General features: G+C 43.5%; 1 protein-coding gene across 1 annotated transcript; it reads right to left on the reverse strand.

Annotated features, from left to right (window-relative positions):
- Window positions 1-848: 848 nt before the first annotated feature.
- Window positions 849-3,817, reverse strand: LOC126018117 (cystatin-C-like). The gene is made up of 3 exons (XM_049780235.1): window positions 3,560-3,817; window positions 1,884-2,006; window positions 849-1,155 (listed from the first exon to the last, which is right to left on the reverse strand). Exons 1-3 carry the CDS (start codon window positions 3,815-3,817, stop codon window positions 1,072-1,074), a joined length of 465 nt encoding a protein of 154 aa, XP_049636192.1. The 3' UTR covers window positions 849-1,071.
- Window positions 3,818-12,803: the final 8,986 nt, after the last annotated feature.

Here is a 12,803-nt window from a genome sequence, read left to right on the forward strand (position 1 = left end):
AGAGTGCTTCTGGGTGTGACCAAAATAATAATAATAATAATAATAATAATAATAATAATAATAATAATAATCTGTAGAGTGATATCCGCCATTCATTTAATAAAAGCCCTTTCTGGGAGAAGACCCCATTTCATTCCTGAATTGATTCTGACTGGAATTTCCTAGTTACAAACATATTTTAGTCATTGCTTCCTATATGCATCCAAGTGGTGGAAAGCAAACATATGTCATTACTTCTTTAGGCTCTAGGACCCTTGACAGTTAGTCACAGGGGTAGCACTACTCACTGCCCAGCTGTGGATTCTGTGGTCTTCCCCTTGCCCCTTCCCTGATCTGCCATGATTCACTGTTAGGCTTCTTATAAAAGGAAGCACTCAAATCTCTAAGGCCAGAAGTCAAGGCGCTTTCCTTCACCTAATCTGATTGCCAGAGGTTTCCATTGTTGGAAGCTTTTCCCAGCCTCATTCCATGACCCAACACATACCCGTAATGCCCACCCTAGCCCATGCCAGCTCTCGTCTCTTCTCTCTCCTATAGTCTCGATGGCGAACTTATGACAGGCATGCCAGTGGTGGTAAGTGAAGGCCTTGCAGCTGGCATGCGGGAAGGGGTCCGCAATTAAGATATGCGGTGCAGCAGGAGGCGAGTGTGCCAATGTCTGCTTTACAGCTCACCTGGCAACAGGGCCGGACTTGCCATTGGAAGGACCGGGCATTGTGTGGCAGTTTGGGCACTCAGGATCAAAAAAGTTAGCCATCACTGTCCTATAGTCAGCAGCCCAAGGAGCATTTTGTAGTAACTGCCTGGTCCCAATTACGCAAATATCCACAGTCAGTAAACAACTCAAGGAAGAACCAATGTTACTTTTTATTGAGTGCAAAGCATGAGCACTTAGGCATCTGGAAAGCAATAAAAGGAAACTCAAAGTTAGAGTTACTAAGTTGCTCAAAAAGTGCTGCAGAGGTTTTCTCTGGCCTTCTGGGATAGCATTGTGAGGGGGCTTCCACCCGGGGAGTAATCCATCTAAGGCTTGTACATAAACTCAGAGGACGGAGTGGAATAAAAGGCCCTCTATGCGTTGTGGCAGTTAGACTTCACCAGGGACGTTGTGTTCAGCCAAGGCACAGTGTAAACCTGGAAAAGGCAGAGTGTTTTCTGCCAAAGGGAAGAGAGACACACACAGGGTCAGTTAGGGTTACAGGAAAACAGGAAAATGCCAGAAGTGCAAATGAAGCCAATCCTACCCAATCTCAGTAAGCTCTAGAACAAGCAAGGCTCTGCCATGACATATGAGTCACTTTCCCCCTTGCTCCATTTCCAGGAGACAGCATTATGCTGTTTGCCCACAGGCCACCAGTTTCTTTAAAGGGAACCTGTGTTAAGACCACAAAGTCCTGAAGCATGTGAGAAAGGGGTAAGACCCTCCCACCCAACTTCATACTACTTCCAAAGAGCAGACTAAAGAGGGCCTCTGAAAGGGTGCAGAAAACTATTCCTGACATAATAGTCAGGGCATGGGGAGGGGTAACAAGAGTTACCAAAACCTGTGACTTCAAGAACCAGTCAAGTTGTCAAGAGTTTGGTACCAGTGAATGAGGCTAGATGAGATGAGAGGGTGGGCTTGTGCCATGTATAAACATCTAATTCCCCCTAATTGGTTTCAGACTAGGATGAAAGAAATGGGTCTTTCTCCCTTCCTCTCAACAATCCCCAAAGAAAGTTATGCCAATTCCAATTCACAATTGAAGTCCCCTCACAGATTTAAAGTAAAAGTGTATACATACACACACTTGCACAAGATATGCATTTAACCCTCCTCTGCCGCCAACCCCTCAAAGACTGGGAAACTCTAGGCCCTCTCCGGACCCAAATTAAGTACATACCTTCTTCAGGCCAGGACTGTCATGAAAGGGACAGTTGGACCAGCCGGATGAGAGGGCCTGAGACTTGGTACACTTGGTTCGACCGATCTCCACCTCCAAAAAGTAATTCATTCCAGATACAACCTAAACATGTGGAAAACAGCACACATTAACATCCTCATCCACTTCAATTATCTCTGCCGGAGCTCTTCCTGCCAGCGTGTGGGCTGCAAGGCCAGCTCTGGGAAGCAGAGCCATGTTCTGTGTCCGCCAGCTGAATACTGTGCTCAGGCCCTCTTCCTTGTAATCCCTGTACCTCAAGACTCTAGGATGGAGAAGCAGAAAAATGGAAGATGAAAGACAGAAACCAAGATGCTATTCACTGAGTTCAGGAAGTTAAGATATAGCCAAGATAATGGCAAACAGACTTTCAGTGCTAGCAGCCAGGGCAAGGACTAATCCAGGCTTCAGCCATTCCAGTTGGACCTGCTGCCAATGTAATTTCTGCTTACGCAGTGAACCCTGACCTCATGTGGACAGCTTATGCATTCTTGGCACTGTAAGAAGCATGACAGGAGTCTGGAAATCAAGCTGGCGCTCCTTCCCAGGGGAACACCCAAGTCAGGTTTCCCACACAGGACCCTCCACTCTTCATGCCACGCTGAAGTGATACTCGAGAAGAGCAGGTGGAAGGATCCTGGTGATCTGGGAGCAGAAACCTCCTGGCCAGAGGACTCGGGACAAGCAACTGTGGTGAGAGAGATTGCTATGTTCTTGGGCCTTCCACTGGAGTCGAGAGAAGGCAGGCCAGTCCTCAACGCTAGCAAGCAACACCTCACTTGTGCAGCTGCTTCACTATACTCTTTTCTCGTGAATTTATTGAAAGACCAAATTTATCCTGTCAACAACACCAAACTAATAAACGAGCTGCCATTCTAATGCTATGAGCTACTGAATGCCTGCTACACATTTAACACTGTATTGGGAAGCTTTGCAATGTAATGTGTTCTTTTCTCATACTACCCAATAGTCAAATAGGTATTGTTTTCAATTCACAGTTGAAGCTGAACAAAGTCAAGTCGGTGGCTCAAGACTCCTACCAGGCGCCTTCCTCAAGGAGGAGCGCATACCACAGAAGCCCTTCCTGATGCTTCTTCACATCTCCTCAACTCCAGAGAGCTGGCTTGCCCTCTTTATCTGGCAGACTGTGGAGCAAGTTGTGGCCCTTCCTACCCCAGCAGGTGTTCTTCTCTGCAGGCTGGCACTGTGCCTGGTGTGCATGCCCTTCTCCGGGGGTGAAGAGAAGGAAGGCCTCACAGGCCAGAAAGTACTGGTTAGGTTCCTGGCACAAGGGAACATTAGTCCGGAGGTCTTTGCTCCAGAGGCGCAAAGGGGGGTTGCTGTTCTATGCTACTCTGGACCCTAGGGCCAGTCAGTGGCTTCCTGTGTGTGCTGATAAAGAAATCAGCGCGTCCGAGGAAGAGTGAAGGGCTTTTCGAGTACCGGCTGCAGGCATCTCGCTGGGGGGCCGATGGGGCAGCTGAGAAGAAGCCCGCGGAGCCCCCGGCTCCAGACGCGCTCCACCCAGGCTGAGCCGGGCTCGGGCCCGGACACGGACACAGGCGCAGGCCTTCCGCGAGCAGCCCCGCCCGGCCGCGCCCAGGCTCCCCGAGCCCCCGCCCACTCGCCGCCCCCACCTGCTTGCGGGCCCGGACGAGCGCCACGGGCCGGTGCAGGAAGCGGTCGTTGCTCATCTGGTTGTACTCGCGCACGGCGAAGTCCAGCATGCGCCGCACGTCCTCGGCGTCGCCGTCCGCCTCCAGCGGGCCGCCCACCAGGCGCGGCGACTGCGCGGGCCCGGCGGCCAGCGCGCCTCCGCGGACGGCCAGCGCCAGCGCCAGGGCCAGCGCCAGGGCGCGCAGGGCGGGCAGCGGCGCGCGCAGGGGCCCGGCCATGGCTCAGCAGCTCCGGGCGCCTCCGAGGGACGGACTGGCCGGCCGCGCCCGCCGCCGCCCGCCGCCTCTTGAGGCCGCCCGCCGCCCCGCCCCGTGACGAGCCTCCGCCCGCCCGCCCGGAACCAGCTGACCCGGAGGACGAGCCCGGACGCGGCCGGGCGGCGTTCGGCACTGGGCCGCGGGCAAGCACGAGCTCCGCAGTGGGCGTCCCTGCGGCTCCTTGGGTCAAACCGGGGGACGCGGAGCGCCGGGCCGCGACAGCCGCTGCGGCAGCCCGGGAGCCAGGGACACCGTGCCCTGCCGAGGCGGAGCGAGTTGCTTCGAGCCGTGCTGGCCAGCGGCTGGACCCAGCACCGCCGCGCAGGCTTCCAGGCTACCCGAGCGGCGAGCCCGGGCCCTGACTCCGGAGCCCGCAACGTCGAGGACAAGGTCGGCAGGAACCTGGACAGAAACCCAAATCACGAAGGAGGAGGCCTGGGAACTGGAGCACAGGCCCTGAGCACAAAGGAATGTGCCCAGCAACGACGAGGCTGCCTTCCCCCTGCCAGGCGAATAGAAAACACGGCTCCGAAAGACGGTGGACATTACTATTCAGCCCCTGGCTCGAATTCGGAGAGTGAGAAGTTAAGGGGAAGGAGGAAAGTGGTCTATAGCAAATAAACAAGTGTATATTAAATATCCTTAAAGGATAAAACACAGAAACGTCCCCGAAACATCCATAGCATCCTAGCAACGTGACAAACGTTGAGATTTTGAAAAATCTGGTATTTTAGAATTAAAACATGGTGCTTTCTTTTTTTTTATGAAGGATAATTTTTAATTAACTTTGTGCTTATTTAGACACTGTAAATGATAGTTTTTCATACTAGGATTTCGGACCTACAGTGTTCCAATACCAATCATTTCACCAGAATCCACTACTATCCAACTGTTTCCCCAGTTTTATCCCAAGCACAGAGACAAGCACTTTTTTTTAAATTTTAGATAACATTACTTATACCATAGTTACTATTAGGGTTTCATGCATAACATCTGGGCACCCTTTAGTAATTCCACCATTCTTTTTTTTTAATTTTTTTTATTTTTAATTATGAGAACAATGATGCAAAGAGGACAAGATAAAGTTACAGTGAAAGAACAATTGCCCATAAACAGAGTTCTTAGAAGAAATCCCCTTGCTGACGCCTAAATATTGAACTTATAGTAAAAAAAATAAATAAATAAAAAGAGTTCTCAGAAGAAATCCCCTTGCTGACGGCTAAATATTGAACTTACAGTAAAAAAAAAAACATTAAGAAAAATAAGGCAGAACCCATGTACAATTACTTTGTCCACAAGTCCCCAGATTGTAGTACATTATAACATTTCTTAGCAGTACACAAAGCAACCTAAAGCCAGGAGATTTATGTGACTCCTTAACTTTGAAGGCATAGTATTTTTATATATTCATTCACATACATATTAGTTTAAGTTAACATCAAAAGTTTAAGAGTTTTTTTTTAAAGGGTTAGTCAAAAGGGCACAGTAAAAACGGTGTTAGAGTGGCAAATATTGTTTGCATAGACCCACCAAAATATGGGGGGTCATAGAAAGGAATAGCCTTGTTCTAAATACAAGGAGACCACTACCCCTGAAGTTTCCTGGCATAAGACCAACTCTAGGCTCCAGGCAAACTAGTCATTGTCTGTAGTGCCAATACAGTTTATTTTTCATGCAGTCCTATTGTTGGCATCAGGTTTCTGTATTAAAGATCCTGGAATCTGCACATCCTACATTGAAGTCAGGCTGGTGTGGAGTATCCTCTAGTTTCACCTCACAATTAAGGGGCAATACAGCAAGCCCTGTCCAGTAAGCAGGTCATTGTTCTTGTTAAGTCTTCTCAGTGTTAAGGGAAGTCTCTTTTGAGTAGATCGATGTTTTGTAGATGTCTTCTCTAGATCAGGGGTGAATGGAGAATGCCCATTCTTCTGAGGCCTGTGCCAGGTCTTTATGTCAATGATCAGGGTGTAAGGTCTCATTGCACTACAAGATTTGTGTGTTCCCATCAAAACATGGTGCTTTCAATGTTAGCTTGGAGAGTGAGAATGTCATTGATTTTTTTTGGAGAAACATTGAAACCTCTTTTTGTGGGTGTTAGATGCCCTTTCTAGGTGTCCTTCAACTAACTTTTGACCTTTCACCCCACCTCCACCAACTCAAGGTGACAAGGAGTTTGCTTCTGGATTGTGCTACTGTTAGAAAAGTATTTTGTGCTCTAAGGGGATCTGCATTATATCATTACAAAGTTTTTCAAATTCATATTCACACAGCCCCTTTCAGATGAAGTAGGAAAGAATACAGTAAGAAATACCTGTTTTGACAATTCAGAAATTGAAATTTTTTTCTAGAAGCTTCTGTTTAGTCTACCATACTAACAGTTCTCTTGTTTTAAAATTCCTCATAACCACTCATTTTCACTCTCTCTTTTATTAGCTCCAGCATCTAAAGAACCCTTGCCAAGAAGGAGTGTGGTTCGAGAAAATGGTGCAGTCATGTGGTTGGCTGGCTTGAGGCAAAATCTCTGGGACTCTGTTCTGACCAGGCGGAAAACAGTGGCTGTGAGTCAGTCTGAACAATTCCTTGCTGGAAACTGGGTTTTCCTTTCCAAATCAACAGTGTGGTCACTTCTCCAGTTCCCTGCTTGGTGTTTGCTTGATTTCTGCTTCCTTTAGCAAAGTGAAGTAATGTGGCAAGGAGTTTGGGGTAGTTCCATTATTCCAATGATTTCTGTATTCCAATTATTAAGATTGAAACATTGGAACTGGAACTCAGAGGCCACTGAAGGCCACTCTGCCTGCTCCTTGGTGTCCCTTGCCCCTCTCCTTGCTGCCAGCCAAGAGTTGGCTAGCACAGGCATTAGTTAGATTCCGTTCAGCCTTGACAATCTCTGTATTACTTAGGGCCCTTTAGGTTCTAAAGGCTGTGCCAACATCTGCTCCATGTCTTGATTTTGTGGGCCTGCTAAATTTTCTCAGCAAGATACTTCTTTACCACCTTTCTCTTAATGACAACTTTTTATCTCCTCTGCCTTTGAGATAAAAGCCCAAGAATTCTCAGTTTGGTAACAAACTCCGTGTGGGTGCACCGACCTGTGGGGGACACCAGTTAAGATATGGGTTACTCTTTCACGGAGGGAAAAGAACATAAAGACAGATAGACGTAGACCAAATAACAGACACAGAGACGGACAAGAATGAGAGAAGGATTCCAGATCCAGATCCGTTTATTGTAACACAAGGCCCAGCTTAAATACTTTTTGCGGGCACACTTCTGCACGTATGCATGTTGATATGGCATAGATACATTGAACAGGCCGGAATACCTAGATAACGACCTATTGGCGAGTGGGTTGGAATGTACAGATAATGGGAACTTCAGATAAATTAGACTTAGTTTCCCAGGGTTAAAATTCTATGCTCTCTTTGTCTTTATTCAAGCCTTAAATGGTTACACTTACTTCTCAGGTCTCCCTGCTCTTAGCGAAGTTCTCTGCTTGTTAGAAGAACAACCCCCCACCTCCCACACACCTCTGTGATTTTCCATCGTTTCTCTCAGTCTTTTTAGCAACCAATATTTATTACCCTTTTTACATTTGGAGATGAGTTCATTTTCTCTTATTTTGTTCTCTACTACTATAGTATATATGGGACAATGTCTTCCTTACATATTTTACATATACCAGAAAAATCTTTCTTTAATACTAGAAGAGAAATGAGTCAGGCTAATGCTCTGGTTACTATTGTTTTTGACTAGAACTTGGTGTAATTGCTAAATCTGGAGGGGAGAAAAGAAGAAGGAAGGCAGATAGATACAAGGATATTTATAAAAAAACAAACAAACAAAAAAACCCCAAAACTTTTCTGTCTGGTTGGGTAGAATGGGTCAAAATATATCCTCAGCAACTGAATACTCTATAGCAAGTACTTATATACTCATATGAATTATATAATTGATCTTTTCATTTATAACATCTGTCTACCCATTATGAGCCTAAACACATACTAATGATAATATTGAATAGAGCTCCATGTTTACTTAGAACTTTTTGTCATACGTACAATTTACCTGTAGTAAAACGTGTGCATCAAGTGTATTACTTCACTTACATTTTGACAAATACAATATTCCTATAGAACCCAAATCTCTATCAGATACCCCAAAACAGCCCCTCATAACCCTTTCAAGTCTATACTACTCACCCCGCACTTTATTTTTTACTATTTATTTATGTATTGCTTTGAGGGCCATACCCAATAGCTCTCAGGAGTTTCTCCTGGCTCTACACTCAGACATTACTCCTGGGATGTCGGGATCCAACTCAGGCTGGCCACATGCAAGGCAAATTCCCTACCTGCTGTGCTACTTCCTCCCTCCCCTTTGTATAAGTTTTGTCTTTTCTGGAAATTCATGTTGCTGGAACTTTGTAGTATATATGCTTTTCAGAAAGACTTTTTTTTCACTATTTTTATCTGGGTTGCAGGCTGTATCTCTATCAAAACAAGGCAAAAAAAAAACCTAAATTATTTCTTCTCCTCCCCCTCCTTCCTCTTCTTTCCCTCCTCCCCTTTCTCCTTCTCCTTCTTCCTCTTCCCCTCCTTCCCCTCCTCCCTCTGCTTCCCCTCTTCCCCTTCCTCTTCAGCAGGAATTGTGCTGGGGTATTTTAATATTGGTGGAGAGAAGCAGGTACTCTAGTGATGGGTGTGGAATCCATTGAAACTATCATTAACAATATTGTAAATCATGGTACCTCAATTACAAATGGGGAAAACACACAAAAAAGAAAAATTGACCTTAATGCAAGAAAAGCAATGAGCAAAATTTACAAATTCTTCCATATATTAGAAAATATAAGTACTTTTTAAAAGCAAATCAAATTTTTACATGTCTTCATTGTGAAAAAAAAAATGAGAAACAAAAAACAGAATTTAAGTTTGTGTGCAGTGCTTGACTCATGTGTCTTGACCACACTGAGATCATGTAATTATTGTACTTTGGTGCTGTTTTTTTCTCAACGTCATAAATATTTTTTCCATTTTTCATAGTGTTCTTTGAAAACTCTATTAGTTCCGATTCTAGATATTCTCAAACTTATTTTTTTCTCCAATGACAGTCTTCTAGGTTTCTCTTCTCTTTAAATTTTCCCCTATAATGAATAATATTATGAAGCTCTGATGGAATAAAAGCCTTGATATGTATTTTCTTCTTAGAATTATAATTATTTGGTCAAAAGTTACATAGATATTTGGAGTCTCCATATATATGTCTGACTTTATGAGGTGTAATGAAAAGAAAGTTCTAGTGGTCAAGAATAACATTTTACTTTACATTTTGTTTAAGAATATTTATGATGGCAGCTGTACTCAGAGCTGTTAGATCATTGAGAACTTTGGTGGTCTACCTGATGGGCAGTTAACCCCTGTTCCTATAATTTTTATACCTTAAACACATGTGTTTCAGAATCTATGGGACATATTTATCATTCATAAAATGTTTATTCTATGTTTCTACGATTTAATGATTTATCAACGTGGTAAATATTCATAGCACTGATATTAAAGACAAATATGACACATACCTACTATGGTTGTTGAAGGGCACATGGAGAACCGAAAGGAAAGCTGACATGAGCAAGAGGAGGTGAGGCAATAATGACTTTACTCCTGGCTAATTTTGCATGATATTCCTGTGGAAGTTGGTTTGCAGGAGTCCCTGCCAGGATTTTGCTGTCCTGCCAGCCTCAATCACCTGATTTCCACTTGATCTATACAACTTGGTGACAGTCCCTGACACCTGGATTTTGGGAATCTGTGCTTCTCTGAGGTGAAATTATGTTCTTTGTTGGAAGATGAAATCTTCACTATGGCACAAGTTCTGTCTCTCAGAAAAGAATTTCAGAGGACAAGTAGTGAAGCAGTATACTTTCATTAAAGAAGAATCAGCCATCCTCAGGAAAGAATAAGGGCTTAAAGGAGAGAGATTTCTAAAGTAAATAAAATGATCACTTTATGGAATTCCTGTGTTTACAAGGTTAATCTGGCTCTAGGCTTTGAACTATTTTAGGACTAGTGAGAAAATAACTTCTTGGTTTTATTACTTCATGAAAGCTTGCTGCCAGTCACTGTCCTTCCCCAGCAAAGCCATATATCTGCTTCAAAAATGATAACATATCAATGTATTTGTGTAACATTTTCCTTATGGTTAAGATTATCATGAAGAGGTTGAAAGAAAAAAATTGATAAGCAAGGTGAAAGATATTAATTTTCTAACCTGTTCTTTACATATACATAAATATGAGTTGTTTATTTATTTTTTTATTTTTGGGGCCACACCCGGTGATGCACAGGGTTACTCCTGGCTATGTGCTCAGAAATCGCTCCTGGCTTGGGGGACCAGATGGGATGCCAGGGATCGAATCATGGTCCAACCTGGGTCAGCCATGTGCAAGGCAAACACCCTACCACTGCGCAATTGCTCTGTTCCCATAAATATGAGTTCTGTATGATGCCACAGCCTCTTTTTCTGAGCATTCAGGGAGTCCTCTGGGCCCCCAGGAAAGTGGGTGCAGGGTTCAGCAAAAGACGGAGACACAAACAGTGATGGTAAATTAAAAACAAGGTGAGGATAAACTCAGAACCTCCACTTTCTCATAGAGTTTGAGAGAAGTTTTCAGAACAAGGCATTCTACTGTACACATCCATCATATACCATGTATTTTTACTTTAAAAAACATGAAATTAAATTTACTGAGTATTGGGTATAGTCCTATAAAAATAGTAGAAAGTCTGGCTTGGGGCCCCGGGCGGTGGCGCTAAAGGTAAGGTGCCTGCCTTGCCTGCGCTAGCCTAGGACGGACCGCGGTTCGATCCCCCGGTGTCCCATATGGTCCCCCAAGCCAGGAGCAACTTCTGAGCACATAGCCAGGAGTAACCCCTGAGCGTTACCGGGTGTGGCCCAAAAACCAAAAAAAAAAAAAAAAAAAAAAAAAGAAAGTCTGGCTTGAAATTCTACATTTCTCAGAGGATGTGGCCCAAGGTTTTGACAGTTGCTACTGTGGAACTCTAACAGGTAATAAACATGTTAGCTTTCTACTCCTCTCTCTCTTGAGATGCCAAAGACACAACAAATACTAACTGGAATGTACAAGTTAGAAACCAGTATTCCTGCTTCTAGTGGACCAAAATCCTCTGGATTGTCTAAAAGTCTAAGACTGGATAGAGCTATGAAGTCCAGTGGTCTGTGGCATAAGGGGGTCAGCCTATGAAAATGTGCTAAAATTGTTATGGTGCTAAGCAATATAATCCTATGTTTGCTAGAATTATGTAAGACAGAGTCAAAGAATATAATTATACAGATGATAACTTTGATGGGAATGGGGTGGTAATGGGTGAGATGACTAGAATGGAAAATGGAATCTGTAGGGAACCTCTCAACTGGTTTCCCAGGGGGACAGATGCCACCTGCAGCCTGCTTCCAGCCTGTAATTCATGGTTTTCTTTATGTTCAAGTTTGTGCTGACCCTGGGATTTGAAGGGTTGACTTCAAGGGGCATCAGATGAGAAAGAAATAGATCAAGTCACAAGAAGGTGCAAAAAGGCCCAGGGGGTTGAGCAAACTATATATAGGATCTAGCTTTTTTCTTCCAGCTTGCTGTTGTTGGTTTTTTGTTTGTTTGTTTGTTTGTTTTTGTTTTTGTTTTTTGCTCTCCTTTTGCTGTTCTTTTGCTGTCTTCTCTTGCTCTTCTACATGTGTTCTGTTCTACCTCTGCTTTTCCTTTGAATTGTTTTTATCTGCCAGAATTTAACATAAATCACCCAAGGGGTAGATTAATGTAATTAAGGGTAGTCGTGCTAATTAATTAGCTCAGAAAAGGCAAAAGGAAATTTTATTTTATAGGTGTTTATAATTTTATAGGTGATAACAGAAGCCTGTACTTTATCCAGTTTCTTTAAAATGTGGTTTATTTGCCTTAGTTAGTCTTCAGTCAGCCCTGAGAAACCTTGCCTCCATTTTATAGGTCTTGAAATGGAAGGTTGTAGGTCCTTATATTTCTCTTACTCATTTACTTAAGAGATGAGATGCCAAGCAAATCCTTAACAACATGCTTAGTGTGAACTGAGCAAAGTAGGTTAGCAATAGAGCATAGCAAGTGATGACTAAAGTTAAACTGGGAACTGAGAAAGCTGGGAACTCCACAGGTTAAAGCAGGATCAAGGAGGGGGCATCAGTGTTTGTTATTCTAACCATGGAGAAAACATCCAGTAATCTGGCAATCATTTGTCTAATTCAGTTTACATTTGTTTCTCAGTAACATTTACAACATCCAAAACCTAAAAAATAGAAAAATAAATTACAAAATATATTTAAGGTTTTGGTATTGATATTTCAAAGAATATAATTTTAGATAATAGATTTTTAGGGATATAGCTGCTGGTGGGTATGGAGATCCTGTACTGAAGAATTTGTTAAAACAAGTAATTGATGGGAGAAAATGCTCTTCTTGGCTCAACTGTGAAACCCTTTAGGAATTAATTCTAAAGCTGATTTATTAAGCAGTGTGAATTCTCAACATTAGTAGTCTGGCATTCTTCATTAGCTGCCCTGGATTCATTCAAGTTTTGAGCCTTCCAGAATTTCAATTTCTTCTTGTGAGAACAGAAAAGGGTAGAATAACAGAATAGCCAACTTTCTGAGGTACTGAAATCTTGGGCTGACTGGGTGCTACTTGGCTCAACTAGATGGGGAAAAAACACTTCTGGCACATATTGAAGATCTTCCCTGCATACAAAAATGAGTATATGACTCTTAACTAGGGTCAGTACAGAATTATATCAATATGTTTTATAAAATAGGATACGGTCACAGTCTTCTAGAAGGTCAGAGAAGTAAGCTGAGAAGCAGCTTCATTTCCTGTGTCTTGCAAGAGGACTGCTTCATACTTTTTCTCTCA

This window comes from Suncus etruscus, chromosome 9 (assembly GCF_024139225.1).
Source record: "Suncus etruscus isolate mSunEtr1 chromosome 9, mSunEtr1.pri.cur, whole genome shotgun sequence".
NCBI lineage: Eukaryota > Metazoa > Chordata > Mammalia > Eulipotyphla > Soricidae > Suncus > Suncus etruscus.

Excerpts from the sequence above, each read along its gene's own strand:
- LOC126018117 (XM_049780235.1), bottom strand. The coding sequence starts at position 3,817 with ATGGCCGGGCCCCTGCGCGCGCCGCTGCCCGCCCTGCGCGCCCTGGCG. Across the intron at positions 2,007-3,559 it reads TCGTCCGGGCCCGCAAGCAG|GTTGTATCTGGAATGAATTA; the intron begins GTGGGGGCGGCG and ends CCACATGTTTAG. Across the intron at positions 1,156-1,883 it reads ACAGTCCTGGCCTGAAGAAG|AAAACACTCTGCCTTTTCCA; the intron begins GTATGTACTTAA and ends TCCCTTTGGCAG.